Source organism: Cetorhinus maximus, chromosome 29 (genome assembly GCF_964194155.1).
Source record: "Cetorhinus maximus chromosome 29, sCetMax3.hap1.1, whole genome shotgun sequence".
In the NCBI taxonomy this organism is placed as follows: Eukaryota; Metazoa; Chordata; class Chondrichthyes; order Lamniformes; family Cetorhinidae; genus Cetorhinus; species Cetorhinus maximus.
The window spans coordinates 25885502-25912103 of NC_135907.1; the positions used below are offsets into that span (position 1 = coordinate 25885502).

General features: G+C 43.3%; 1 protein-coding gene across 2 annotated transcripts in view; it reads left to right on the top strand.

Annotated features, from left to right (window-relative positions):
* LOC144669475 (glycogen [starch] synthase, muscle-like) overlaps positions 1–26602 on the top strand; it is a 158712-nt gene that overhangs the window by 14641 nt on the left and 117469 nt on the right. For both annotated transcript variants that reach the window (XM_078531948.1, XM_078531949.1), the window contains exons 5-9: positions 12730–12874; positions 13402–13519; positions 14517–14637; positions 20109–20215; positions 26361–26420. In XM_078531948.1, the coding sequence (XP_078388074.1) occupies positions 12730–12874; positions 13402–13519; positions 14517–14637; positions 20109–20215; positions 26361–26420 (551 nt within the window). The remainder of the gene's footprint in view (positions 1–12729; positions 12875–13401; positions 13520–14516; positions 14638–20108; positions 20216–26360; positions 26421–26602) is intronic.

The following is a 26602-nucleotide window of genomic DNA, read 5'->3' on the forward strand; positions in this document are numbered from 1 at the left end:
AAGGTAATGTTTTCCCAAGTTTTCTTCCAAATGTCCAACCATTTACTTCAGCAGTCTCTTTCTTGTACCCTTGGCTCCCTCCTGGGATACAGAACATTTCTGAGTCTTCTCTTCCAACTGGTTTGTTACTTTCTTTAGGATGACATTAAATTCATTTTGCTTTACTCTGTAGTTTTCCAGAGAAGCAAACTTTGACCCGAGGGATCCTTGTTAAGGTTCTTTAGCAGGTTTTTATTTTCTTTGTGAAGCTCAATTACTTCATCTTGAGTTTTCTTTTAATTTAAGAGTCTCATCAAGTCTGTACTGCTGTTCCGCCATTCTGCTTTTCAAGGTAGCCTTTATTCCTTCCTGCTGTTGAACGGTTATGTGCTGTATTTGAACTTGATCTTGAAGGATAGTTAGGTATTCTTTCAGCTGTTTAATTTGTTGTTCAGCTCTTGCCTTCTCAGTCTGTGATTCAGTGCATTGCTTTGCCACTACTGATAGTTCCAACACAGCTTTTTCTGCGTTGAAGTAGTATTCAATTTCTTTATTAACTCCTTATGTTCCAGGGGCATGCATTGGTTCCTCAGAGAGTCTTTCAAGGCCGCAACTTCTTTAAGTGCATTTTCTGCCCGCTGTTGTGCCTGGTTGTACATCTGGCTGAGTTTTCCCAACTCCTACTTCCATTTGCCAACAATGGAATTCAGTTGTTATTTCCTCTTTGTACCATTGTGACTCCTCAACAATTTGTTCGGACCTTGAACAGTTTGGTTCATTGAAGACTTTAGTTTGTCATGTGTTTTAAAAGGTATATACTCAGCTTGAATTTTGTGTTTCAAATCTTCCAATTCAGCTTTAATATGAACAGTTTCCATTTGCAGGGATTGTTTCTTTGGGATTTCATCAGATAGCCTGCCCCATCTTCACTGCCACCTGCTCTTGCAGTTTGGGTAATGTGTCGGAGTTTCCAAAAAGATATGTTTTTGGGACTTCTGGAAAGGTCTTTGCCTCTCTGGCACCCTCATGTGCCTTCTTCCTTCTGTATCTTTACTTGGGGGTTTCTATCCCTCTTTTTAAGCTCCATGTGCTTCACTACTTAAAGATAAAAATATCCATCAAAAACTTTTAATATTTCTTGAAACTGGTTGAAAATTCATCAATGCCTTGCATTAGGATTACTTCTTCTGCAAGTTCCCCAAAGCCTCAGGATAAAAAGGTATTTACCTGGACTTTTTCTGACTTTCTATTTAGACCTGATGTTCTCTGGTAGTTTAGAAATTCTCTTCTCAAGGATGCCAAATTTCCCTTTAGGTTTGGCTCTTGGATGAGTCCAAATGGTTCTGGAGTGGAATTCTGATCCATGGTGAAAAATTTAAAAGTGTGGGTTCTGCTTTAAGAGCGTTCTGAATTTCAGCATGGCATTGTCAGAGATGAATCACACCGAGGCATCATTTCGTACGTAGAAAGCCCATTTATTACTCGTGCACAAGGGAGAACAATATAGCGAGAGCTATTGTACTGTCTCAAAGCAGAATACACAAAGACTTGCTTAAAAGCATTTTACTACCAATCAGTAAATTTTGTTCATCTCAATCCACTTATTTGCATACGTTAACTGACCAATCCATGTTCCAGTAAATTCCCATTCCTACATCGCAAGTGCAGTTGTTTATAATTTAACTATCACAACTTTGATTACATTCGGCCCGAGAGAGACACATGGAATATCTCAAGGCCCATCCTGCTCTCGTGGTCAGAAAAGATGCTATTGTTCTGCAAGTTTGTAGTGTTTTTCTCTTAGGCGCAAGCATTTAATTCAATTGCTCCATTAACCCTTTCAATGCTGAGTGGGCCCCCCTATAGTTGTCTTTAGGCCACCACAGCATCAGCATTCACTTGGAGACAAAAGGATTTCCCGCGCTTGCTGGTTTTGGCGGGCTCTGCTACAATGGCAATCGGGCTCAGCTTGAAAAGGATTTTTAACAAGGGCTAACCTGGAGCGGCTATTTGCAGAATTCTCTCACTCAGCATTTCTGTTTAAGCTTGTCGAATCCTGGCTTTTGCTTGCCTTTATCTGGATTTAAAAAGTCGCGATTCTTCCTGAGTATTCAACTGATTATTTATAAGTCTTTTCATAGCGAGCTTGGGTGCCATGTGTTAAAGCGTCTACTCAGGGATCAGGTTTTTAGTGACAGTTTTTTGCAAGCTGCACTTCTGAAATTTTTAAAGACTTCTCAGGACTTGTGGCCCGGAGTTTTAAAAGATTTAGCCCACCCTCGATAGGTCTGCTGACTTTGTGCGTTCTGGGATTAGAAGCTGGATTTCCTTGGGAGTTGCAGTGGAGTCGTCTGCTGCAGCAAGGAATTTTCAATCTCTGCCTTCAGTTTCCAGGCCTTTCTTTGGAGCTTTTTTTCTTGGCGATTTTTCCTCTGCTTCTGGAGCTCCTTTTCAGGTCAAACTGCTGCACTTTTTTCTCAGTCTTCCAGCATTTTAGTTTCTCTTTGCATTTTCTGTGAGGTTTTGGGCTTTATTCCATGCCATGTGGGGGTGTCGGTTACAGTTTGGTAGGTCTGAAGGAGTTTTCGTGGTCATACGTAGGTTTACTGTGAGGCTTTATTGACACTAGTACTATTTACAAATATACAGTAAAGGGTACAAGCTGGGAGCTGTTTCCATGCTTGCTGGTACACATGGCTCTGTCCAACACTAGGCTGACCCTGGGGGTGGGTCATGTGCTCTCTTACATCACTGTGTGGGTGGTACTGCACTCAGTCCCACATTAACTCTATATGTGCCAGACCCTTATACTACATTAAGCACCTTCTCAATCACCACTCATGGTAATACATTGCATGTTGCAATATTTTACATTGTAAAAGTTTCTCCAACTTGTAGGAACAGGAATCTGTGCTATTTAGTTCCATGAGCCTGTTTCAATGTTCAGTGATGTCATGGTTGAACTGTGACCTAACTCTATATATCCACCTTTGCCCCATATCCCTCAATATCTTTGGCTAACAAAAAACTATCAATAAAAGCAAAATACTGCAGATGCTGGAAATCTGAAATAATAACAGAAAATGCTGGAAAACCTCTGCAGGTCTAGCAGGATCTGTGGAGAGAGAGACCCAGTTAACATTTTGAGTCTGTATGACTCTTCTTCAGAACTCAGTTTTCAGAACTATAGTTTCAGGTTCCCCAACTAGAAGAAATACTTTCATCAAATCTACTCTACCTGTCCCCCTTAATATCTTGAAAACTTTGACCAAATCACCCTTTAATCCTTTAATTTTCAGGTAATCTATACTAACCTCTCCTTGTATAATCACCCCTGGAGTCCAGGTACCATTGTAGTTGATCAGCACTGTACAATATATCCTTCCTAAGCTGTGTTGCACAGAATGACTCACAGTATACCAGGTGTTATCTAACCAGGGCTCTGTCCAGCTGAAGCATCGCTTTTACCCTCCTTGCATTCTGTTCCTTTAGATATAAAGGCTAGCATTCCATGAACCTTTATGATTATTTTCTGTATCTATTCATGACATTTTAATAACCTGGATCCTCAAGTATCTTGGGACCTTCGTTATGTCTAGTTTTTCACCGTTTAGGAAGTACCCTGTTTTATTGGTCACTCCAAAGTGAGCAACCTCACATTTGCCAATACAATAAAGTCCTCACTTAAAGTTGTGGTTGCGTTCCTGAAAATTGCGACTTTGAGTGGAATGACTTTAAATGAATCGGTTCCCACAGGGATCAACATTAAAGTCAGAGTTAGATTCCTTCAGATGTTCTCACCCAGAAGGACCAATGTACAAGTTGAAATACTGTCCTGTGTATGTGCGGCACTGTGCATACCTAGATGAAATAACTTGTAAAATAAAATGCATCACTAAATATAAAAGAAATGCAATTTATAATACAATTAAATTCTTAAAATAAATGACAGCATTCACCTCAGTGCAGTACTTTTAGATTGACCAGGCTCCATGTAGAGGCAGGAGGTTGTTGGTGTAGGTAGTGGTCGAGATTCTTGGACTATCAGCACCGACCAACTCCTGACACTAGGTGGAGCCCAGGACCTGAGTTGGAAGCCGGGAGCAGAGGCAGCAGGAGAGGCAGAGGCTGGGAACAGCTGAGGGACAGAGGCCTAGAGGCAGGTGGGGTGGGGGGAGGGAAGGGGGGTCAGTAATGGGGGGGAGGGAAGGGGGGGGTCAGTAATGGGGGGGGAGGGAAGGGGGGGTCAGTAATGGGGGGGGAGGGAAGGGGGGGTCAGTAATGGGGGGGGAGGGAAGGGGGGGGTCAGTAATGGGGGGGGAGGGAAGGGGGGGGAGGGAAGGGGGGGGTCAGTAATGGGGGGGAGGGAAGGGGGGGGTCAGTAATGGGGGGGGAGGGAAGGGGGGGGAGGGAAGGGGGGGGTCAGTAATGGGGGGGAGGGAAGGGGGGGAGGGAAGGGGGGGGTCAGTAATGGGGGGGTCAGTAATGGGGGGGGAGGGAAGGGGGGGGTCAGTAATGGGGGGGGAGGGAAGGGGGGGAGGGAAGGGGGGGGTCAGTAATGGGGGGAGGGAAGGGGGGGGAGGGAAGGGGGGGGTCAGTAATGGGGGGGAGGGAAGGGGGGGAGGGAAGGGGGGGGTCAGTAATGGGGGGGAGGGAAGGGGGGGAGGGAAGGGGGGGGTCAGTAATGGGGGGGGAGGGAAGGGGGGGTCAGTAATGGGGGGGAGGGAAGGGCAGGAATGGGATGAAGAGGAGCTGAGGGTAAAGGTGGGGGGGGGAATATTGGGGTAAAGTCAGGAATAGAAGAGGAAATCTGTGGTAAACGATGTTAAAGTGACATTAACAACGTGAAACAGATATTTTGACAGGACTTTATGAGCGATGTTAAAGTGAGACAATATTCGCTGAGCTGACATTAACAAGGATTTCACTGGATTGAAATCCATTTGTCTAAGTTTGGACAATTGGTTCCGTCAATTTGCTGCTGAGCAGGTTAATAATTTCCCCCGAGCTCCCGGAGTCTCCTGTCTGTCCCGCTGTGGGATTTCTCCGCAGACCTGCTCAGGGAGATGGTGAATCCCTGCGAGAAAGGACATAAAACAGATGTTTGCAGCTGCTGTTCTGGGAGCTCTGGTGTTTTTGTTCGAAGATACAGAATAAGATTGAGGGCCTGATTTTCCTTAGATTTGCTGAAATATCCGATCTATTTCTATCTGTTCAAATGTCTCTGTGAGAAACGAGCTGAATGACAGGAGACAGAGAGTAGGGATAATGGTGATAACTGGTAGGGTGTCCCACAAAGATCAGTGTCAACTATTCACCATATTAATGAACAACTTAGACAACGAGATTAAAAAGCTACACCAAGACTGACCGACAGCACCAGAAATAGTGAAGATGGAAACTTCAAATTAGAAATATGAGGCCATCTTCTTTAGGCACAAAATAGATAGAACAGGACAGGTTTAAAGTGGTGAAAATGTAGGATGCGGACAATGTCCGGACGTAGAGGGAGGTGGGTGGAGGGTGGCAGCTGTGCGCGTTTCAATAATTAGGGAGGTAAGAGCTCCAGGTGGTAGGTTACCCGGCCGGGTTACAGGATAAGGGACATCTCAGACCAGGCTGAAAGGATGTTGGAGCAGGAGGGTCCATATTGAGACCAACAACAGAGGGAAGGTTAGGCCGTAGGTCCTGTCAGGAACTAGGAGCTAAGTTAAAGAATAGGACCTCAAGGGTTGAAACCTCTAGATTACTACCCAAGCCATGTGCAAATTGGTGTAGGAATAAGCAACACTTGCTTAGCAATAACCTGCTCACTGATGCCCAGTTTGGGTTCCGCCAGGGCCACTCAGCTCCTGGCCTCATTACAGCCTTGGTTCAAACATGGACTAAAGAGCTGAACTCCCGAGGTGAGGTGAGAGTGACTGCCCTTGACATCAAGGCAGCATTTGACCGAGTGTGGCATCAAGGAGCCCTAGCAAAACTGGAGTCAATGGGAATTGGGGGGAAAACTCTCCGCTGATTGGAGTCATACCCAGCTCAAAGGAAGACGGTTGTGGTTGTTGGAGGTCAGTCACCTCAGCTCCAGGACATCACTGCAGGAGTTCCTCAGGGTAGTGTCCTCGGCCCAACCATCTTCAGTTGCTTCATCAATGACCTTCCTTCCATCATAAGGTCAGAAGTGGGGATGTTCACTGATGATTGCACAATGTTCAGCACCATTCATGACTCCTCAGAGATTGAAGCAGTCCATGTCCAAATGCAGCAAGACCTGGACAATATCCAGGCTTGGGCTGACAAGTGGCAAGTAACATTCACGCCACACAAGTACCAGGCAATGACTATCTCCAACAAGAGAGAATCCAACCTTTGCCCCTTGACGTTCAATGGCATTACCATCACTGAATCCCCCACTATCAACATCCTGGGGGTTACCATTGATCAGAAACTGAACTGGACCAGCCATATAAGTACTGTGGCTACAAGGGCAGGTCAGAGGCTAGGAATCATGCGATGAATAACTCACCTCCTGACTCCCCTAAGCCTGTCCACCATCTACAAGGCACAAGTCAGAAGTGTGATAGAATAGTCTCCACTTGCCTGGATGAGTGCAGCTCCCACAACACTCGAAGCTTTACACCATCCAGGACAAAGCAGCCGCTTGATTGGCACCCCATCCATAAACATTCACTCCCTCCACTGCCAATGCACAGTAGCAGCAGTGTGTACCATCTACAAGATACACTGCAGGAACTCACCAAGGCTCCTTCGACAGCACCTTCCAAACCCACGACCACTACCACCTAGAAGGACAAGGGCAGCAGATAGATGGGAACACCACCGCCTGGAAGTTCCCCTCCAAGCCACTCACCATCCTGACTTGGAAATATATCGCCGTTCCTTCACTGTCACTGGGTCAAAATCCTGGAACTCCCTCCCTAACAGCACTGTGGGTGTACCTACACCACATGGACTGCAGCAGTTCAAGAAGGCAGCTCACCACCACCACCTACTCAAGGGCAACTAGGGATGGGCAATAAATGCTGGCCCAGCCAGCGAAGCCCACATCCCATGAATGAATTTTAAAAAAGCATATTCGGAACACATATTGCTGAAGAAATGAAAGTGCGGTTTCAGTTCATGGGACCCTGGCATCAGTATTGGGACAGGAAGGAGAGGACCATAGGCTCGGTCTCCATCAGTATTGGGACAGGAAGGAGAGGACCATTGGCTCAGTCTCCATCAGTATTGGGACAGGAAGGAAGAGGACCATTGTCTCAGTCTCCATCAGTATTGGGACAGGAAGGAAGAGGACCATTGGCTCAGTCTCCATCAGTATTGGGACAGGAAGGAGAGGACCATTGGCTCAGTCTCCATCAGTATTGGGACAGGAAGGAAGAGGACCATTGGCTCAGTCTCCATCAGTATTGGGACAGGAAGGAAGAGGACCATTGGCTCAGTCTCCATCAGTATTGGGACAGGAAGGAGAAGACCATTGGCTCAGTCTCCATCAGTATTGGGACAGGAAGGAAGAGGACCATTGGCTCAGTCTCCATCAGTATTGGGACAGGAAGGAGAGAACCATTGGCTCAGTCTCCGTCAGTATTGGGCTGGGACCGTGGTTGTAGTGGGAAGGATAAATAGGGAAGTGACAAGGAGTTTAAATTAGTAAATGGGAGGGTTAAGCATTTTCTCAGGTAGCAAAGGAAGTATTAATAATAATTCATAAATAAAAGGGAAGAGAATAAAGTAACAATCGGAAATTGTTCTTTAGGCAATGTAAATAATGGCAAAACTGTAAGATGTAAAGTGATTAAACAAGGAGAGAGAAATGAGAAACACATGAGTAAAATATTAGAGTTGAAGAACAGATTAGGGTCTGTGGCCCAGCATTCTTCATATAAATGAATGGAGTATAAGGAACAAATTGAATGAATTGTAGGAACAAATTCAACCTGGAGGGTAGGACATGGGAGCCATACATGAGATACTGCTACAAGAAGTCAGGACTGGGAACTAAACATACCAGGTTATCAGGTCTACAGAAAAGATGGGGGTGCAGGTGGTGGAGGTGTAAACTTAATGATTAAGGATGAAATAATTTCAATGAAAGAGGATTTAACGAGTGGTAAGCAGGTGGTAGAATTATAAAAAAGAAAAGCATTTCAGACTAAAGTGTGAGTTGTGTAGTAGCTGTGAAGTGGTAGATTGCATATATATATAAAGATTAGACAATCACTGAGAGCTAAGTAATTTTAATGGGAGATTATAACTTTCATATAGATTGGAACAAGCAGGCTAGAACATATCCTTATGGTGAATTTCTTGAATGTGTCCAGGATTGGGCAATAATAGTTGGGGACTTCCAACTACCCTAACATCAACTGGGATATGAAGAGTGTGAAGGGCACAGAGGGTGCATAATTCTTGAACTGCATTCAAGAGAACTTTTTTAGCCAGCATGTAACAAACCCAATGAGAGGGGGTGCAAATCTAGATTTAGTCTTAGGAAATGAAGCTGGGCTAGTGGATGAAGTAGCAGAGGGGAATCATGTTGATGATAGTGTTCATAACACAGTTAGACAAAGCATCATTGTGGAAAAGGAAAAAATAGAACATGGTTAAAAGTTATAAATTGAGGGAAGGCAAATTGTACAAAGCTGAGAATTGATTTGGTGAAAGTGGACTGGATACAACCACTCACTTGAAGGAAAAACTCTGTCACATCAGTGGGAGGCATTCAAAGGCGAGATTCTACAGACACAGTGTAGACGTGTCCCCACAAAGAAAAAGGGTGGTGCTGCCAAATCTAGAGCCCCCTGGTTATCCAGAAGCATATAGGTCAAGGTAAAGCAGAGAAAAAAAAGCTATTACAGTCACAAAAGACTTAATACTGTAGGAAGCCGAACAGAGTATAGAAAGTACAGGGGTGAAGTAAAAATGGAAATTAGGAAAGCAAAGGAAGGGTATGAAAGAATATCAGCAGGTAAAATTAAAGGAAACCCAAAGATGTTTTACTGGTACATTAAGAACAAGAGAATAACTAAGGAAAGGGTTGGGCCTATCAGAGATGTACATGGTAACTTGTGGATTGATGCAGAAGGTGTGGGCAGGGTTCTTAATGAGTACTTTGTCTCTGTCCTCACTGAGAGGGATGATGCAGACATTCTAGTTAAAGAGGAGTGTGAAATAGATACAATAAGCATAGTGAGAGAGGAAGTACTGGAGGGACTGGCATCCTTGAAGGTGGATAAATCACCAGGGCTGGATGGATTGTATCCCAGGCTGTTAAAGGAAGCCAGGGAGGAAATAACAGATGCTCTGAGGATCATTTTCCAATCCCCACTGGATACAGGCGAGGTCCCAGAGGATTGGAGATCTGTGAATGTTGTGCCATTATTTAAAAAGGATGCGAGTGATAGGCCAAATAATAATGGGCCAGTCAGTCTGAATTTGGTGGTGGGAAAATTATTGGAATGATTCTGAGAAACAGGGTCTGGTTGTCTTATGAGGATAGGTTGGAGAACTGGGTGTCAGGGGTGGGTATTTGGGGCCCTGCGATTGGACGCATGGTGGAAAATCTAAGGGAGAACAAAGACGTGTCACTAGTTTAGGTCATCGCACTGTCACTGTGCAGACCAGGCACCCTGGTCAGACAATGGAGATCTGCATCATGGTGCCATCGTCTTTCACTGATCAATGGGGACTCCAGGTTTGAGGCTCCCATCAATGAAGAGACTGCACTCGAATGTTTGCACCACCTGAACTCTCACCCCTGTGCTCTGCACTCTTACCTTCATCTGATACCCCCATCTCTCCACGGCCGGCTGACCGAGGTGCCTGGCGCCTCTCCAGCTCCAAGGCCTCCTGCTCAAATCTGGTCAGGATTACGAGGTTAGTGGGGCCTCCGCCTGTCCGCGACCTCTCAATGTTGTTATGACCTGTCTTCTCCTGAAAGGACAGAGGAGCGTTGATCAGTCCCCTCTCTACCTGCAGCCCCATCGCAGCCTGGCCAACCCCAGCTGAGGGACACCTCACAGGGCACATCCGAGTCGTGGCCCTCGAGCCGCAGGGCACTCGATCCAAGCAGCTAGGGCTCACCCCCTTGGCCAGCTCCGGCGCCATTGACAGCTGGCACTCAGACTCTAACACCCCTGAGCTCCACAGGGGATGGCCAGACCTTAACACTTCACCACACTGACCCATGCCAACACGGTATTCTCCCTTGCTGAGCTCAGCAGGCCGATAAGCCTCTTGTGGCACTGGACCCAGGTGTAACGCACCATATCCTGGCTGCTGACCAGCACTGCCACCTCCTCCCAAGATCTTATTGTCAGGTGCACTGACCTCCTCCTTCCATCTCTGGGTACAAGGGTGTCCCCCCTGGCAGGTACCTCCTCCAGGAGGACCGCGAGGCACTCATCCGAAAACCAGGGGGGCCGAGTGCCCACCCAACCTGCCCTCCCGCCTGACGTCTGCACCTGCATTCGAATCCATAAGTTTTAATCTCCTGCAGACAACACCGAAGATGTCTCCTTTGTTGGCAGCCTACCAGGGCCTGACTCTGCCAGTTTTAAACTGGCCGCTGGTCATCATTGGACCCTGTACCCGCCCGCCCCTTCCTGACCATTGGGGAGCTGCCTTAATTGGCCGGTCAGCGTGAAATCACGGTTTGGGGCTGACCGTGGGCAGCGGGCTGTTTCCCACCCACTCCCGGACCTGCCAACCACACCCGCCCGCCAAACTCAGAACTCTGGCCCTAGAGGATTTTGCTGCCTGTCTGTTTACGAGACATCCATTAATGCCATTTTCTGTCTCCTTTCAACCATTTCTCTGTCTGTTCCACTACACTTCCTTTTATGTCATTCTCATGATTTGCCCTAAACAAAAAAAAATTGTGTCTTGAGGTAACCGTGAAACAGGCAGTTCTGATGCTGAGAATGATGATGATGACTGGCCTGAAGAAATTGGATTGCTTGCTGCAAGTTCGAGTCCAGTGATGAGCGTTTTGATTCATTCAACTGTGTGGTGTTGGATCACAGTCACATCTCTAACAGTGCGCCGGGTGGATTGGCTCAATTGCTACTTGGAATTTCTTGACAAGGAAGATCGGCATAAAGTTAAAGAATATGAAAGCCCCAACTGCCTTATGTTTGGAGACAGCAACACACTAAAGCCTTTCAAACGAGTGGCCATCCCATGCAGGACCAATTGAATGCTTTACATGCAGACAGAAAGCTTTAGTGATGCCTCTCGTGCAAACCTTTTGTGATGGGTTTTCGAGTGCAGTGGATTTTATAATATTTCTAATGGGGGAAAGTGGAAAATGTTGCCCCTTGGCTTGGGAAGCCAAGAAAATAAGGAGAATAGTAAAAAGTACTCTGGCTACTGAAATTCTTGCACTTACTGAAGGTGAAGTGGGACTCTCTTTATCAAAGGTATTCGGAGAAATTCTAAATGAGGGAAATACCAAAGAAAATGTACCAATGGAACGTTATATAGACAACCATTCACTTTGTGATAACGTACACTCCACAAAGTGTGTAATTGAAAAAAAATGAAGAATTGATATTGCAAGTTTAAAACAAATGGTGGAACAAAACCAAACTCAAATGGATAGACGCAAGACATCAGTTATCAGATTGTTTTACCAAAAGGAACACTTCAGTGAGAAATTATTGGGAGTATTGGAAGAAGGACAACTCATGCTGGGAGTCTCAAATGTGTGATTTATTTCGCTTTCAGCAGTTTTTATTGTCTGAAAATAGAAATGCAGTAGTTATTTTTTTCTTTAAGAAAGAAGGGAATTTGTTAATGTTGGAATCCTGTTACAATATGAAGTGCATAACTTTAGTTTGTAAGTAAGACCAGCTGTTACTAATTGAGGAAAGATTAGGGAATTATTCTTAGGTATCTAAGTACTGGTTTACAGCAGGGTTGGGGTGGGGAGTAAAAGGGGAGTCTGTGCTTATGGTTTTGTGAATAAACCTGTGTCAAGGAAAAGATTGGCTCCAGATTTGTCCTTTACTCAACTTTAACATTGTTTACTCTTTACTCTAACAATATTCCAATCGATATTAGGGTATTTATCAGCAATCTACAGTGTTGCCAATCTCAGTAATTCCCATGCAGGTTTGCTCTGCTATCTCTCTCTCACTATTTAGAGATCTATAAAATGCTCACTCTAACATGATCATGCCTTCTTTGCTTCTCAACTTTAACCAAATGGATTCTGTCATTTCTCCTTCAAGGACAATCCTTTCTTTCTTATCTCTATTTACAGTTTAATTGTTTTCTTATTAATCCCTCTCAGTTGTTGCCTGGTTTTATTCCCTTCCCTTTGTTGAGCAGATCGGCAATATTTGCCTCACTTTTGTCAGAAATAAATTTATAAAAGTGGTTTGTCCCCCTTTTACTCATTAGATGATCAAGGGTGTGTGTTATATGGTTTTAGAGTTTTATCAGTTTTTAGGGCACTCAATCCTGTAAGATTCTTAATTCATTTGTTGGCGGTCTTTTCTACTTCTTTATTAACAAATCTTGGATGATTTCCTTCGCTTTCTCCTGTTGACACTGAAGCAAACAATCCTGGACTCCCAGCAGAGTTGCCCAGGAGTTCATTGTAATCCTTGAGGAAATTCAGGGCCTTGAAAGTCATGTCTTTGCTTAAAGGAACTCACTAGTGTCCAGTTATTGGGCATTAGTCCACTGCTGGAAGCCATGTGATGGTGACACTGATGGTCTTTGTTTCAGTTTGATGCAGATCGGGAGGCAGGAGAGAGGCAGATCTACCATCGATATTGCATGGAGCGAGCGGCAGTACATTGTACTCATGTTTTTACAACAGTGTCACATATCACAGCAGTGGAGGCAGAACATCTACTCAAATGCAAACCTCGTGAGTGAAACACATTAGTGTTAATTAATCAGGAGGGCATTGAATGTGTCTTTAAATGATCAAATTTACAGGCTGTCCTACTGCTATTTAAGAGCCCTGTTATCATCGTGTGTGAATTCTAATACTCCTGTCCCACGGTTTTAAGGCAACCCTAACCAAAACCACAAAGCATATCCTCTATGACTGGTGCATTATCTCTCATTGTCTTCCTGTAACCGTTTCTTTGACACTGATGACCAGATCATCATCTTCCAATGCTGTTCCCCCATTGTACAGCTTCATTAGATTGTCCTCCTTTGGTTTTACTCTTGCCTGTATGGAATGTAAGAGCCTTGAGATTGGCTGCCTGGGTGTAAGTTGGCTCGAGTGGCCAATAAGTCATGGGGTCGAAGGTGTAAATTCAGGTACAGAATAACTGAATTCGGAAGGTCTATCACAGGATTGCTAAGGTAACAGTGATTCTCTCAGGTAATTGTTCCTCAGAGTTCCTCTCCTCTCAATGTTTAGTTCCTTTTTCTTTCCATTAGATGTAGTGACTCCAAATGGACTGAATTTGAAGACATTTTCTGCAATTCATGAGTTTCAGAATTTACACTCAAAGAACAAGATGCGGATTCAGGAGTTTGTCAGGGGCCATTTCTATGGGTAGGACAAGGAGTTTCTATAGCTCATTGATATTATAAGTATAGTGTTCTAGAAACAAAGTGACATTGTGCCCTGTAATGACCGTGCTCCCGTTAATTGGCAGGCATTTAATCACATTATTCTCCTCTCACTCCATATCTTTTAACATTTTTCTCTTTGTATTTATCTTGTTTTGTGCAAACATGATTGATTAAACTGCACTTGTTACTGTGGTAATGTATTATATATTCTATAACTGATTATGTGAAAAATCCTAACCCCCTCACTAGGCTTTGAGTATTGATCAAGGTTTATTCTTCTTATTAAATAATGTCCACGTTTTACTCTATCAAACTCTTTCATAATTTTGAATATTTCTGTTATATCATTGTGCCCTCCTCAGTGTCCTATTTATTCATAATTGCACTCTTTCATCCCTGGTATTTATTTTTCACTTATCTCATAGCTCTAATGTTCTTGCTGTATTACATTGTCCAAAATTGTATAAAGCTGGATTACAAGGGTGTAAATCAGGCCTCAAATTAAAATGGGAGTAGCTGGAAAAATAAGATAGAGGCATTGGCCCAGAGAAGAGAATAAACGCAGACAGCACCAAAGGTATTGACTCCCCACAGGGGTGACATGATCCAGAAACCTTCAGCCTATCTTTTCCTCTCTTCCTTGGCTTTGACTTTTTTTATTGTCTGATATGAACATCATCTATTGGTTTTGGGGCACAAGTCACCTCATCAGGATTTGCTCTTTTATTTCTCTTTTCCTTTTTTCTGAGTCTATCAAAATGTATTGTTGAGTCCTAATGAAGGACTGACCACCTTGTTTCCTCACATGCGCTGACTCATCTCTGTACTTTCAGCACACTTTGCCTTTGTTTCAGATTTTTAATCGCAGAATTATAACTCATGCTCTGTCCTTGGCGTCAGGGTCTCTCCACCCTAGATTTGCGCTCTAAGTATTGCTTTATTGAATTTAAAATATTTTTTATCTTGATTCTTTCTAGCCATTTGGATTTTGACCTGGATAAGACCATCTATTTCTTCATTGCTGGGCGATACGAATTTACCAATAAAGGTGCGGATGTATTCCTGGAAGCACTATCCCGGCTCAACTATCTCCTCCGGGTAAAGTCATCTCTCTGTTTTCATATTTTAAACTCAGATCCTGAATGTATTATTCTGCTGGCAATTGGAGAAGGAAGACACTCTGTTAACTGTTATGGTTTGTGGTTCATTCTGTCCTGTAATTAATTGTGTTATTTTAGGAAGTTTTGTTCTTAAAGAGAATTTGCTGGTTAGTGAAATGATAACTCGGGGAAAGCCACGGCTCAAAAGCAACAGAAGCTGCGCCGATAGTGAGATGCTCACTTGTCGACAGTAGGACAGCCCAAAGTTCAATCTTTAGTCTGTGTTGAGTATCAAGACATTGAGGACAGCATCATGATCGTCTCTGAAACTCTTGGGAGCCTTACATATGAAGAACGACTGGTCGGTGAGGCGCTGTAGTGCTTGGTGCCACTAGGATGATCCCTGGTGCAAATCATGAGATCAGAGGCCTAGACTAATGCACCAGAGACATGAGGTCAGATCCCAGCATGGCAGCTGGGGGTATTTAAATTCAATTAATTACTAATAAATATGGAATAAAAAGGTAGTCTCATTACTGGTGACCATATAACAAGGGATCGTTGTTAAAAACCTATCTGGTTCACTAATGTCCTTTATGGAAAGAAATCTGCCATCCTTACCCAGACAGGCCTACATGTGACTCCAGACCCACAGCCATGTGGTTGACTCTTAAATTGCCTCTGAAATAGCCTAGCAAACCACTCAGTCATATCAAACCACTATAGAAAAGTTTAAAAAAAATCAGACTTACCACCCATCATCAATTGGAAATGACAAAGGCACTCCTGCCCACATGACCTTGCCAAATCCTTTGCACTAGCATCTGGGTATTTGTGCCAGAATTGGGTGGGCTGTCCCACAGACTAGTCAATCAGCTTGAATAGTCATACTCACTGAATCAAACCTATAGCCAATGCCCCAGTTCACTGTTTCCAACTCAGTCTTCACACCTTTGTAATTGCCTTTATTTAAGTTTAAGACACTAGTTTCAGTCCCAAATTTCTCACCCACAAAATGAAAAATGTTGTAATCATTCTGGTCTAGACGATCCTTTACTATGAGATCATTAATCCTCTGTGAACTCATTCTCAAGGCTACCTTTGCCAATTTGATTCGTCCAACCTATATGAAGATTAAAATTGCTCACAATTTTTGCAGTACCTTGCTTTCAAGCCCCCATTATTTCTTGATGTATACTTTGTCCTACAGTGTAGCTACTGTCAGGGGGCCTGTAAACCACTCCCACCAGTGATTTCTTTCCCCGGATAATTCTTATCTTCCCCCAAAGTGATTCTAAATCTTGATCTTCCAAGCCAAGATTATTTCTCACTATTGTACTGATCTCATCCTTTATTAACAGAGTTACCCCATCTCCTTTTCCTTTTATCCTATCTTTTTGAAATGTTAAATAGCCTTGAATATTCAGTTCCCAGCTTTAGTCGCTTCGCACCCACGTCTCTATAATGGATATCATATCATACCCATTTATTTGTATTCATGCTATCAATTCAACCATCTTGTTATGAATGTTATATGCATTCAGACAAAGAACCTTTAATTCTGCATTTTACCATTTTTTTTCCAACTCTGACTCGTTTGCTGGTGCATTCTTTCATGTCTGCCCGGTATCTTCCTATCATGCTCTGGTTATCATTCCCCATATTGCTACCCTTAATTATTGCTTTGTCCTTTTTCATTAACTTTCTAAATCCCCTCTCAAATGAAGCCTCGCCCTCACTATTTAGTTTGAAACAATCTCTACAGTCCTAGTTGTGTGATTTACCAGTACACTGGTCCCAGTGCTGTTCAAGTGAAGTCTACTCCAACGGTACAGCCTCTTTTCCGCATACTGATGCCAAGCGCCCCCATGCATTGAAACTTATTTCTCCCACATCAATCTTTGAGCCACGCATTCAACTGTCTGGTCTTATTTACCCTATGTCAATTTGCTCGTGGCTCAAGAAGTAATCCAGAGATTAATACCTTTGTGGTTCTGCTTTTTAATTTAGTTGCTCTAGGTCCTCATACTCCCTCAGCAGAACCTTTCTTAGTCCTACTTATGTTGCTGGGACCCACATGAAACACAGCAAGTGGAGGTTGTATGTAACAATGGTAATATGGTAATCATGGGAGACGTCAATCTATGAATAGTCTGGGTAAAACAAATTAGTATTAACGTTGTGGAGGACGAATTCCTGGAATGTATACAAGATGGTTTGATAGAACAGTTTGTTGAGGAACCAAAGATAAAAGCAAAACGCTGTGGATGCTGGAAATCTGAAACAAAAGCAGAAAATGCTGGAAAAACACAGCAGGTCTGACAGCATCTGTGGAGAGAGGAAGAAGGGTCATAAGGACCTGAAACATTAACTCTGTTTCTCTCTCCATAGACGCTGCCAGACCTGCTGAGTTTTTCCAACGTTTTCTGTTTTTTGTTGAGGAACCAACTAGGGAATGGGCTATTTCAGATAAAGTTGCCAAAAAAAGTAGTAAGCCTGAGGATTGGGAATTTTTAAAATAATTCAGCAAAGGACCAAGAAACTGATAAAGAAAGAGAAAATAGAATATGAGAGTAAGCCAGCAAGAAACATAAAAAGTGACTGTAAAAACTTCTAAAGCTATGTAAGCAGGAAAAGACTAACAAAAGCAAATGTGGGTCCATTACAGGCAGAGACAGGAGAATTTATAATGGGGAATAAGGAAACGGCAGAGAAATTAAACAAATACTTTGTGTCTGTCTTCACGGAAGAAAATACAAAAAGCCTCCCAGAAATACTAGAGAACCAAGGGACTAGCGAGAATGAGGGACCTGCTCAACTCTGAGCCAAAGTTCCTTGAGTGGCAGACACTTATTGCAGATGTGATTGATTTGGATCACGCTGATATCCACCAGCGCCAACATATTACTTTGCAACACATCACCTGGCCTATCATCTTGATTTCATTTTGTTTATTTCAGGTTTCCAATTTAGAAATATCACTCAACAATAATTTGCAGTTACATTAAGTAATATAACTATAAATTTAATACAGTACTTACATCTCCCTGATACTAGTTTAAGCTACTGCCCCAGTTTAGACATTAAAGAAACCTTAAAACTCACCAACCAATCAACTACTTGCTTATCTAATTAATACCTCAGGACATCAGCTCTTCGGTCCTGCTGCCTCTTGCTTCCTCCCTTTGCTTTACTTCTTGCTCTGCAAAAGACCTGAACAGCACCCCTTCCTTCACCAAGCCAAATTCCCTCACTCACCAAATTCCTGAGTTCAGTACTCTGTTGAAGATGTACTCCATTGAACTAGCCTCCATGCTACTTACCAGATTAACCTTCGGATAAAGATGTTTGTAGAATTTGTTAACAGAACACGAGACCCCTGAGTTGTATAGCCTCTAAGCTCCATTCCTCATAAATCCAAATACCGATGTTTCTTGAGTGTTGCTGAAAAAAGGAACATTTTTTTGTCAAAGCTTTTTGTCTTACACTCATCAGGACAATTTGTAAGCATACCGAACGTAAAGGGAACAACAATTTATACTGTAAGAGAAGAGAGTGCTGATTGGTTGGCAAGTGGACTCTGATGTCTTTGGGATGTACGGCCTACGTACCTGGCATCACACTGGCACTGAAATTCATATCCCACATTGATCATTTGTGTGACAGGAAGAACGTCTTTTTGGCTTGATGGCAGAATCCTGTTAGCGGCGAATACCACTCGTGTTGGTACCTCACAGCAGCAGCGTGAAACAGATAGCGTCACCTGTTGTTCAAATGTTTGAGATACCTTGCCCTTCCTGGGTAATCTGAGGTAGACTGGGCACTTTTCATGGCTGCAATGATCTGATCAGGGTGGCCATTATCCTGCAGGATGCCTTTGATGCCCCTATTTCAGCATCAAACTTGCATGGTGAGCAAATGGCTCGGGCCCTATTGATAAGTTGTCAATAAGACCAATCTTACAGCGCGTGGAACTTTAAGAATTTTTTAAAAATTCATTTCGGGATGTGGGCATTGTTGGTTAGGCAAGAATTTATTGCCCATCCCTAATTGCCCTTGAGAAAGTGGTGGTGAGCTGCCTTCTTGAGCCGCTGCAGTCCATGTGGTGTAGGTACACCCACAGTGCTGTTAGGGAGGGAGATCCAGGATTTTGACCCAGCGACAGTGAAGGAACGGCCGATATATTCCAAAATATCCAATATAAGGCAGGATGGTGAGTGGCTTGGAGGGGAACTTCCAGGTGGTGGTCCCAATGCGTATATTGAAGGTCGGTTTGCAATCGACCATGGCAGGGAACCCCCTGGCAGATTCTCAACTAGTACATCAAGGAAAGGGAGTTCATTTGACTGCTCCATTTCAAAGACTGGCAAATCATATCAAACAGCATGTCCCAGCCACTGTTCTTAATGGGCAGGGTACAGACCATACCCAATCAGCCCATGCTTATAAAACTCAAAACACAATGTCCAGCATTAGTGTGATTCCGCGATTGGAAAACATTTGCAAAATAATCCTCAGTGTGCTCTGAATTACACTGACAGCCAATTTAAGATTAAAAACAAAAAGCTAAAAGCTACTGCGGATGCTGGAAATCCAAAACAAAAACAGAATTACCTGGAAAAACTCAGCAGGTCTGGCAGCATCGGCGGAGAAGAAATCAGTCAACGTTTTGAGCCTTCATGGCCCTTCGGCAGAACTGTTCTGCCGAAGGGCCATGAAGGCTCGAAACGTTGACTGATTTCTTCTCCGCCGATGCTGCCAGACCTGCTGAGTTTTTCCAGGTAATTCTGTTTTTGTGTTGCCAATTTAAGATTGTCAGTTGGGATCATAGTGTGGCACATTTGCGTGTACTGGAAGCTACATATATTAATACACAGGGCCCTGTTCTTTGTGCATAGAAAGAACATGTACACATATTGCGCCTGTTTCAGCTAAACAAAATAAGTGACAGCCACTCACTGGTTTATTCCTCAGGGCAATGCCTTGACTAATCAGAGTCAAGTTGCCTGGTTTAAATTTCAAAAATTCTTGGCAGTTAACTATCAGTCACCATCAACCAGTGCATTCCCCATGGCAATGCCTCTACCAATCTGCCTATCACACAAATGAATAATGTGGTATATGAATTTCAGTGCCAGTGTGATGCTTGGTATGTAGGCCATACATCCCAAAGACATCAGAGTCCACTTGCCAACCAATCAGCACTCTGTTCTCATACAGTATAAATTGTTGCTCCCTTTACATTTGGTATTCTTGCAAATTGTCCTGATGAGTGCAAGATGAAAAGCTTTGACAAAAAATGTTTCTTTTTTCAATAATATTTTATTCTAGATGTAGCTGGTATCCTAGTAAATGTGAGTTTGCTGAATTGTATATGAAATCTGTTCTAATTGCCAGCAATGAAATATCTTAGTTTCTTGTTGGTTTTATGAGAATGACTCACTTTAAAAATATCTTCTTTTGTTGCAGACTCATCAAAGTCGCGTGACAGTGGTTGCATTCTTCATCATGCCTGCCCGAACCAACAACTTCAATGTGGAGACATTGAAAGGGCAAGCAATTCGTAAACAGCTATGGTGAGTAGCCACGTTGGTAAGAACTGGAGTGGAATGTAGATACAGCATGGAAATGGACAATTGCAGCCATGTGAAGTCAGAGCTGTGTGTGCGAGGAAGCAATTGAATGACTGTTTCAGTCAGATCTCCTCCAGCTGATGTGTCTTTACTGCCACAGTGTTGGTGCCATCAGGGTGTTTTGAGCTGAAGGAAGTCACTGAAGGAAGCTGAAGGTAGATACTATGATGTTTAAAATAAAATTGATAGGGGTCAGCTCCATAATCCAATATTGTGTATTTCCTATTTTCTCTTGCTCTCTCCCCCTTAAATCTGCCATCATCACCCCTCTCCTCAAAAACACCAACCCTTGATCCTACCTTCTTGAAACTACCACCCCATCTCCAACCTCCCTTTCCTCTCTAAAGTGCTTGAATGTATTGTTGTCTTCCAAATCTATTCCCTTTTTTCCTGGAACTCTGAATCCCTCCAGTCAGGTTCCCACCCCTGCTATACTGAAACAGCTCTCTTCCAAGTCACAATTTTGTCCTATGTGACTGGGACAGGGTAAACTTTCCTTCCTTCTCTATCTCAGCCTGTCTGCAGCCTTTGACATGGTTGACCACACCATCCCCCTCCAACAGCTCTCCACTGCCATCTAGCTGGTTCATTCTTATCTATCTAATCGTAGGCAAAGAATCACTTTCAGTGGCTTCTCTTCCTGCTCCCACACTGTTACCTTATCCATGGCCCCTCATATTTCTCATCTGCATGCTGTCCCTCAGTGACATCATCCAAAAGTACAGCATTAGTTTCCAGATGTGTGCTGATGACACCCAGCTCCACCTCACCACCTCTCTCGACTCCTCCACTGTTACTAAACCATTAGGCAATTTATCTGACATCTGGTGCTGGATGAACAGAAATTTCCCCCAATTAAATATTGGGAAGACTGAAGCCATTGTTTTCAGTCTCTGCTTCAAACTCTGTTCCCTAGTTACCGACTCTATCCTTCTCCCTGGTAACAGTCTGAGATTAAGCCAATCTGTTGGTAACCTTGGTGTCACATTTCTCTTTGAGATGAGCTTCCGACCTCATGTTTGTGCTAACAGCCTCTTTCTCCCTCTGTCACATTGCCTGACTCCACCTGAAATAAACACAGAAAATGCTGGAAAAACACAGTAGGTCTAACAGCATCTGTGGAGAGAAAGAAAAGCAGAGTTAATGTTTTGAGTCCATTTAACTCTTCTTCAGAGCCTCTCTCAGCTCATCTGCTGCTGAAACCCTCATTCATGCCTTTGTTACTTCCAGATTTGACTGTTCCAATGCACTCCCATCGTCTACCCTCTGTAAACCTCTAAACTCTGATGCCTTTGTTATAACTTGAAGCAAGTCCCTTCAGACAAAGGAAACTATGAAGGTTTGAAGGGCAAGTTAGCTATGGTGGATTGTGAAAATACCTTTAAAGGTTACGATTGCAGACAGGCAACAGCTTGTATTTAAAGAATTAATACATGGCTTAAAACAAATATACATTCCTTTAAGGCACAAAAACCCAACAGGTAAAGTGAATCAACTGTGGCTAACAAAGGAAGTTAAAGGTTGGATTAGATCAAAGAAAATTGACAAAAAAAAATCGTAAGGCTGAGGATTCGGAGAATTTTAGAACAAAGGAGGATCAAGAAACCGATAAAGGGAAAATAGAATATGGAGGTAAACGAGCTAGAAACAAAAATGGATTGTAAAAGCTTCTAATAGGTGTGTAAAAAGGAAAGAGTTAGCAAAGACAAATGTGGGCCCATTACAGGCAGGAGAATTTATAATGGGGAAAAAGGAAATGGCAGAGAAACTAAACACATACTTGGTCTGTCTTCGTGGAGGAAGATACAAAAAACTTCCCAGAAATACTAGAAAACCAAGGGACTAGCGAAAATAAGGAACTGAAATTAGTGTTAATAAAAAAATAGTACTGGAGAAATTAATGAGACTGAAAGTTGATAAATCCCCTGGACCTGATAATCTACATCCCAGAGTGTTGGAAGAGGTGACTAGAGAGATTGTGGATGCATTGGTGACCATCTTCTAAAATTCTGTAGATTCTGAAATGGTTCCTGCGGACTGGAAAGTTGCAAATGTAACCCCTCTATTTAAGAAGGAGGGAGGGAGAAAACAGGGAACTACAGAGCTGTTAGCCTGACATCAGTAGTAGGGAAAATGCCAGAATCTATTATAAAGTGTGTGATAACTGGACATTTAGAAAATAATGATGTGATTGGGAAGAGTCAACATGAATTTCCGAAAAGGAAATCATGTTTGACAAACCTGTTGGAGTTTTTTGAGGATGTTACCAGCAGAATAAACAAGGGGGAACCAGTAGATGTGGTGTATTTAGATTTTCAGAAGGCTTTTGATAAGGTCCCACACAGGAGGTTAGTAAACAAATTGACCATATGGGGTAGGGGGTAATATACTAGCACAAGGATCAGTTCTGGGGTCGCAGAAAAATGTAATATTTCCAAGTTTGCAGATGACACAAAACTAGGTGCTTTGAGGAGGACACAAAGAGGCTTGAATGGGATTTGGACAAGATTAGAGAATGGGCAAGAATATGACAATGGAATATAATGTGGATCATTGGTTGTCAGCTGTGAAGCCTGGGAGTGAGAGGCTGCGGAGGTCTTGATGGGTGGTGGGGCAGGGGGAGAGGATGACAGCGTGTGCGTGCGTGAGTGTGGGAGGAGAGAGAGGGAAGAATTTTAGGTGGCAGGGAGAAGATAGTTGTGGGTGAGGCAAGAATTCCTTCCTTACTTGCTGGAAAGTGATGGATTTAATCAGCAGCAGGTACTCCTGGGATGATATCCGATTTCCACGTGGCAACAGGAGAATTTCACAGCACAGAAGGAAGCCATTCGGCCCATCATTGTAAATGCAGAGCACTCAGGAAGAACTGTCCACCTCATCCTATTCCCCATACTCTTTTTTAGTTCAGATATAAGGATGGATTCTATTCTTGACACTGTTTCTGGTTTCATGTCCTAACAACCTCACAATTCATATCAATAGACATCGTATCACCTGATTTTATTTGGCTGTGAAAATGACTGTTACAGATAACTTGGTACCTGCTGTAAGAATGGGCTCAATTTTCAGATATAAATGAAAGTTTCAGAAATGGAGGTTGGGATGTTCTGGCTGATGGAAATAAGTAATAGGGAAGGAAAACAAAGTTATTTAAGTGTATAGTCAGAAAATGTTATGTCCTTTGTATAAATAGGAGAGTAAATGTTAAGCTGAAATATAAATGTCTTAATGAAAATCACCTCAAAAATAAATATTTCACAATATATAAAACAAGATTGTACAGGTATCAGATACAGATTGCATATAGATATCTGATACCACTGGCGTTAACTAAAGCCACAATTGAATGCCAAAGGTGCATTGGAAAAAAAACTGATCAGATGCATTGCCACGGTAAAACTTGATAAACCCTGTTTCAAGGCCAGAAGAGCACATCGGTCCTTTGACAAATTTAACACGGTGGTTAGAATTGAGGAGTAGGATATGGCTGAAATGCTAAATATATATTTTGTATTCATTTTCTCTATTGAAAATGATGCAGTGGTCAGTACAAATGCTTAAGATATTGACTCCTTAAATGTAAATACATAAATGGCCTTAGCTTGAAGATTGATCACTTTGCTGGATCTGATGACATTCGACCTCGAATACTGTAGAGAATCAGAGGTACGATGCGCACCATTAGTTAACAAATTGTTCTTTGAGATCTGGACTAGTTTGAATTGACTGGGGAAAGAGCTTGCTGCATGAATGCTTGCACACATGTGCCAAGCCCCAGGAACATAGGAACAAGAGAAGGCCATTCAGCCCCATGAGCTTGCTCTGCCATTCAGTTAAATTATGGCTGATCTGTATCTTAACTCTTTTCCCCCAGTTTTGTTCCGTTTCCCATAAGTAAAGTTTTCTGTAATCCATGTTTTTAATAAACTTGAATGAAATAATTAAACTGTTCAGTAATGAAATCTAGCTGTGTTAAAGACTAATGATTCAAAATACCGCATGGTATTGAAAACGCCTACCAGCACTAATATTTTTCACTTAAAAAGCATAGTTTTACTGATGTTTGGGAACTCAAATGATTAATACACAGGAAAACAAGGTAATAGTAGATATTAGGAATGACATGGCCAACACATTTTCTTAGAGCACTGGCACATGTGAATTTCCCACTATACCCCTGCCTCCATCCCGGTTATGTCTGTGGTGGGAAGGTCTGCTGGGGGGTCTTGCTGCTCCACTGCCAATTGAGACCCTTAAGTGGCCAATTATTGGACATCCTGCTGCTGCTGGGTGGGCTTGCTCTGTAGGGAGCACAGCAAGCAAACCAGCGCTGGCTGCTGGGAGTGGGGGTGCCCTCCTACTAAGGCACTCAGTACTTGATTGAAGGACCTGGCAACGGGGTGTGGGAGGGCTGTGCCAGCTGAGAGCCATCCCCCTACCCTTGCTGCTGATGCCCCCACAACACCCAACCCCCTACTCCCCTTCTCATCACTGACCCCTGGGCTGGGATCCAGTGGTGAATCTCAGCCTCGGGTAAGTATCATACCTGCAGCAGCCACTGCCTCCCTGGTGGCGCTGCTGTTCAGTGGAGCTGCCAGCCTCTGATTGGGCGACAATCAGCTTGTGGTGGGCTGGGGTCCTGCCCCGTTCCTGGACCCTGAGGGAAGGTTTGCTGCAGGCCTGTCAGTGCCTGATTGGGACATGATGCCTTCCTGACAAGAGGTGACGCGGTTGGGGGGGGGGGAGGTGGTGGTGAGACCCCTGTCACCACTAGTTTCTGCCCTTCATGTCCTCCTCACAACTTGCTTTCCTACTTACCCCTGTTTCCTCGACAGGTTGGGCTACAATACAGCCAGTCCCTTTCTCCAAGTCATTAATGCAGATTTTAAATCAAGGCTGATCCCAAGTTATAGTTACAGTTTGCCAGCCTGGAAATAACCCGTTTATCCTGACTTTCCTTTAGTTAGTTAAAGTACCCCCAACTCTTTGAGCTTCTGTTTAAAGGACATGAGTTTTGTGTGAGGAGCCTTGATGGCCACAGGGAGGCGCCACCTGGCGGCTCGAGGTCTTGTCTGGACTTTGTTACTTTGCAAACAAAGCACCTGGAACGTGTTTCGTGCATCTATACATTGCGATTGGCTGATTAACAGATGTGCCATGCAATGACCTGGAAGAATCAACGGCGTAACCACAGAAAGATGTGGTAATTTTCACAATGCCGAGCATATCCTTCCCTGCGGTAAAGTTTATTTGTAGGTCTGTTTAGAGCCTGCATTGCATTCCTGCTAAATAGTGCTACGCTGTAAAGATGAAAATTTATTCTTCCATGTTACTGGAGAAGCCCATATCGGGGGTGCATTCTTTACAATCCACATTCGTTATCCGGTCTGCCCTGGGAATGGGCGGTGCTGGCTAATCAAAAATGCCGGTTAACAAGGAGCTACATTACCCCAGACACAAAAACAAGTTGCTGCCCTATCTTTGAGGGGTTGAGGGGAGAGGGGAAGCAGCTGGACATCACACTCAAACCAGAACCAAACAGATCTCTACCACAACTGAAGACTTAAGCTGAACAGAAACTCTCACCGGTCTGAATAATCAGCTCTGACCATGAGACCCACATACTCTGAGTGGATTTGACAGTATAATGTGATGTGAACAAATGCACTCTCATTAGTAAATTACAAAATGTATGTTATATTATCGCAGTGTGCCCAGGCATGAGAGATTTCCCGAAACGGATTTCTGAGATTGGGGTTTGGAAATTTGCCATTTTGACTTCATTTCTGACCTTCAGACCAGCTTCTTCCTTTTAAAACCAGAGCAATCAGTTTCACTGACAGTTGCTCTGAACTGGAACTGTTGCTTCTGACCCTGCGGCAGTTTGATGAGCTCCTGGCTGACTTTCTTTAAAAATCGGAACTAACAAGGATTGGGGTGGTATCAGAAATTGTGGTTAATAAAGAATTCTGGCTGGTACAGAGCTGGATAACACAACATTTACTGTAGACCTGCTTCACATTATGTACTGCTTGAAGACTGACGTATTTAAATGACAAACTCTCCCCTATGTTTTATTTGCCTCCAGGGACTCAGTAAACATAGTGAAGGAGAAGTTTGGGAAGAAGCTGTATGAAACCTTGCTGGTGTAAGTATTGTGGTGCATGAATGATGGAAGCAGGTTGAAGTGAGGTTAGACTACTACAGCTGAGTTCAGATGAAGTAAAACATCCCTATCATAAGAAAGATAGCCTGATTTCTGCCAAGGGAAATATATAAGCCCATCTGGTTTTACACTGACATTTTGCACCCAGTTTTCTACAGTTGGTA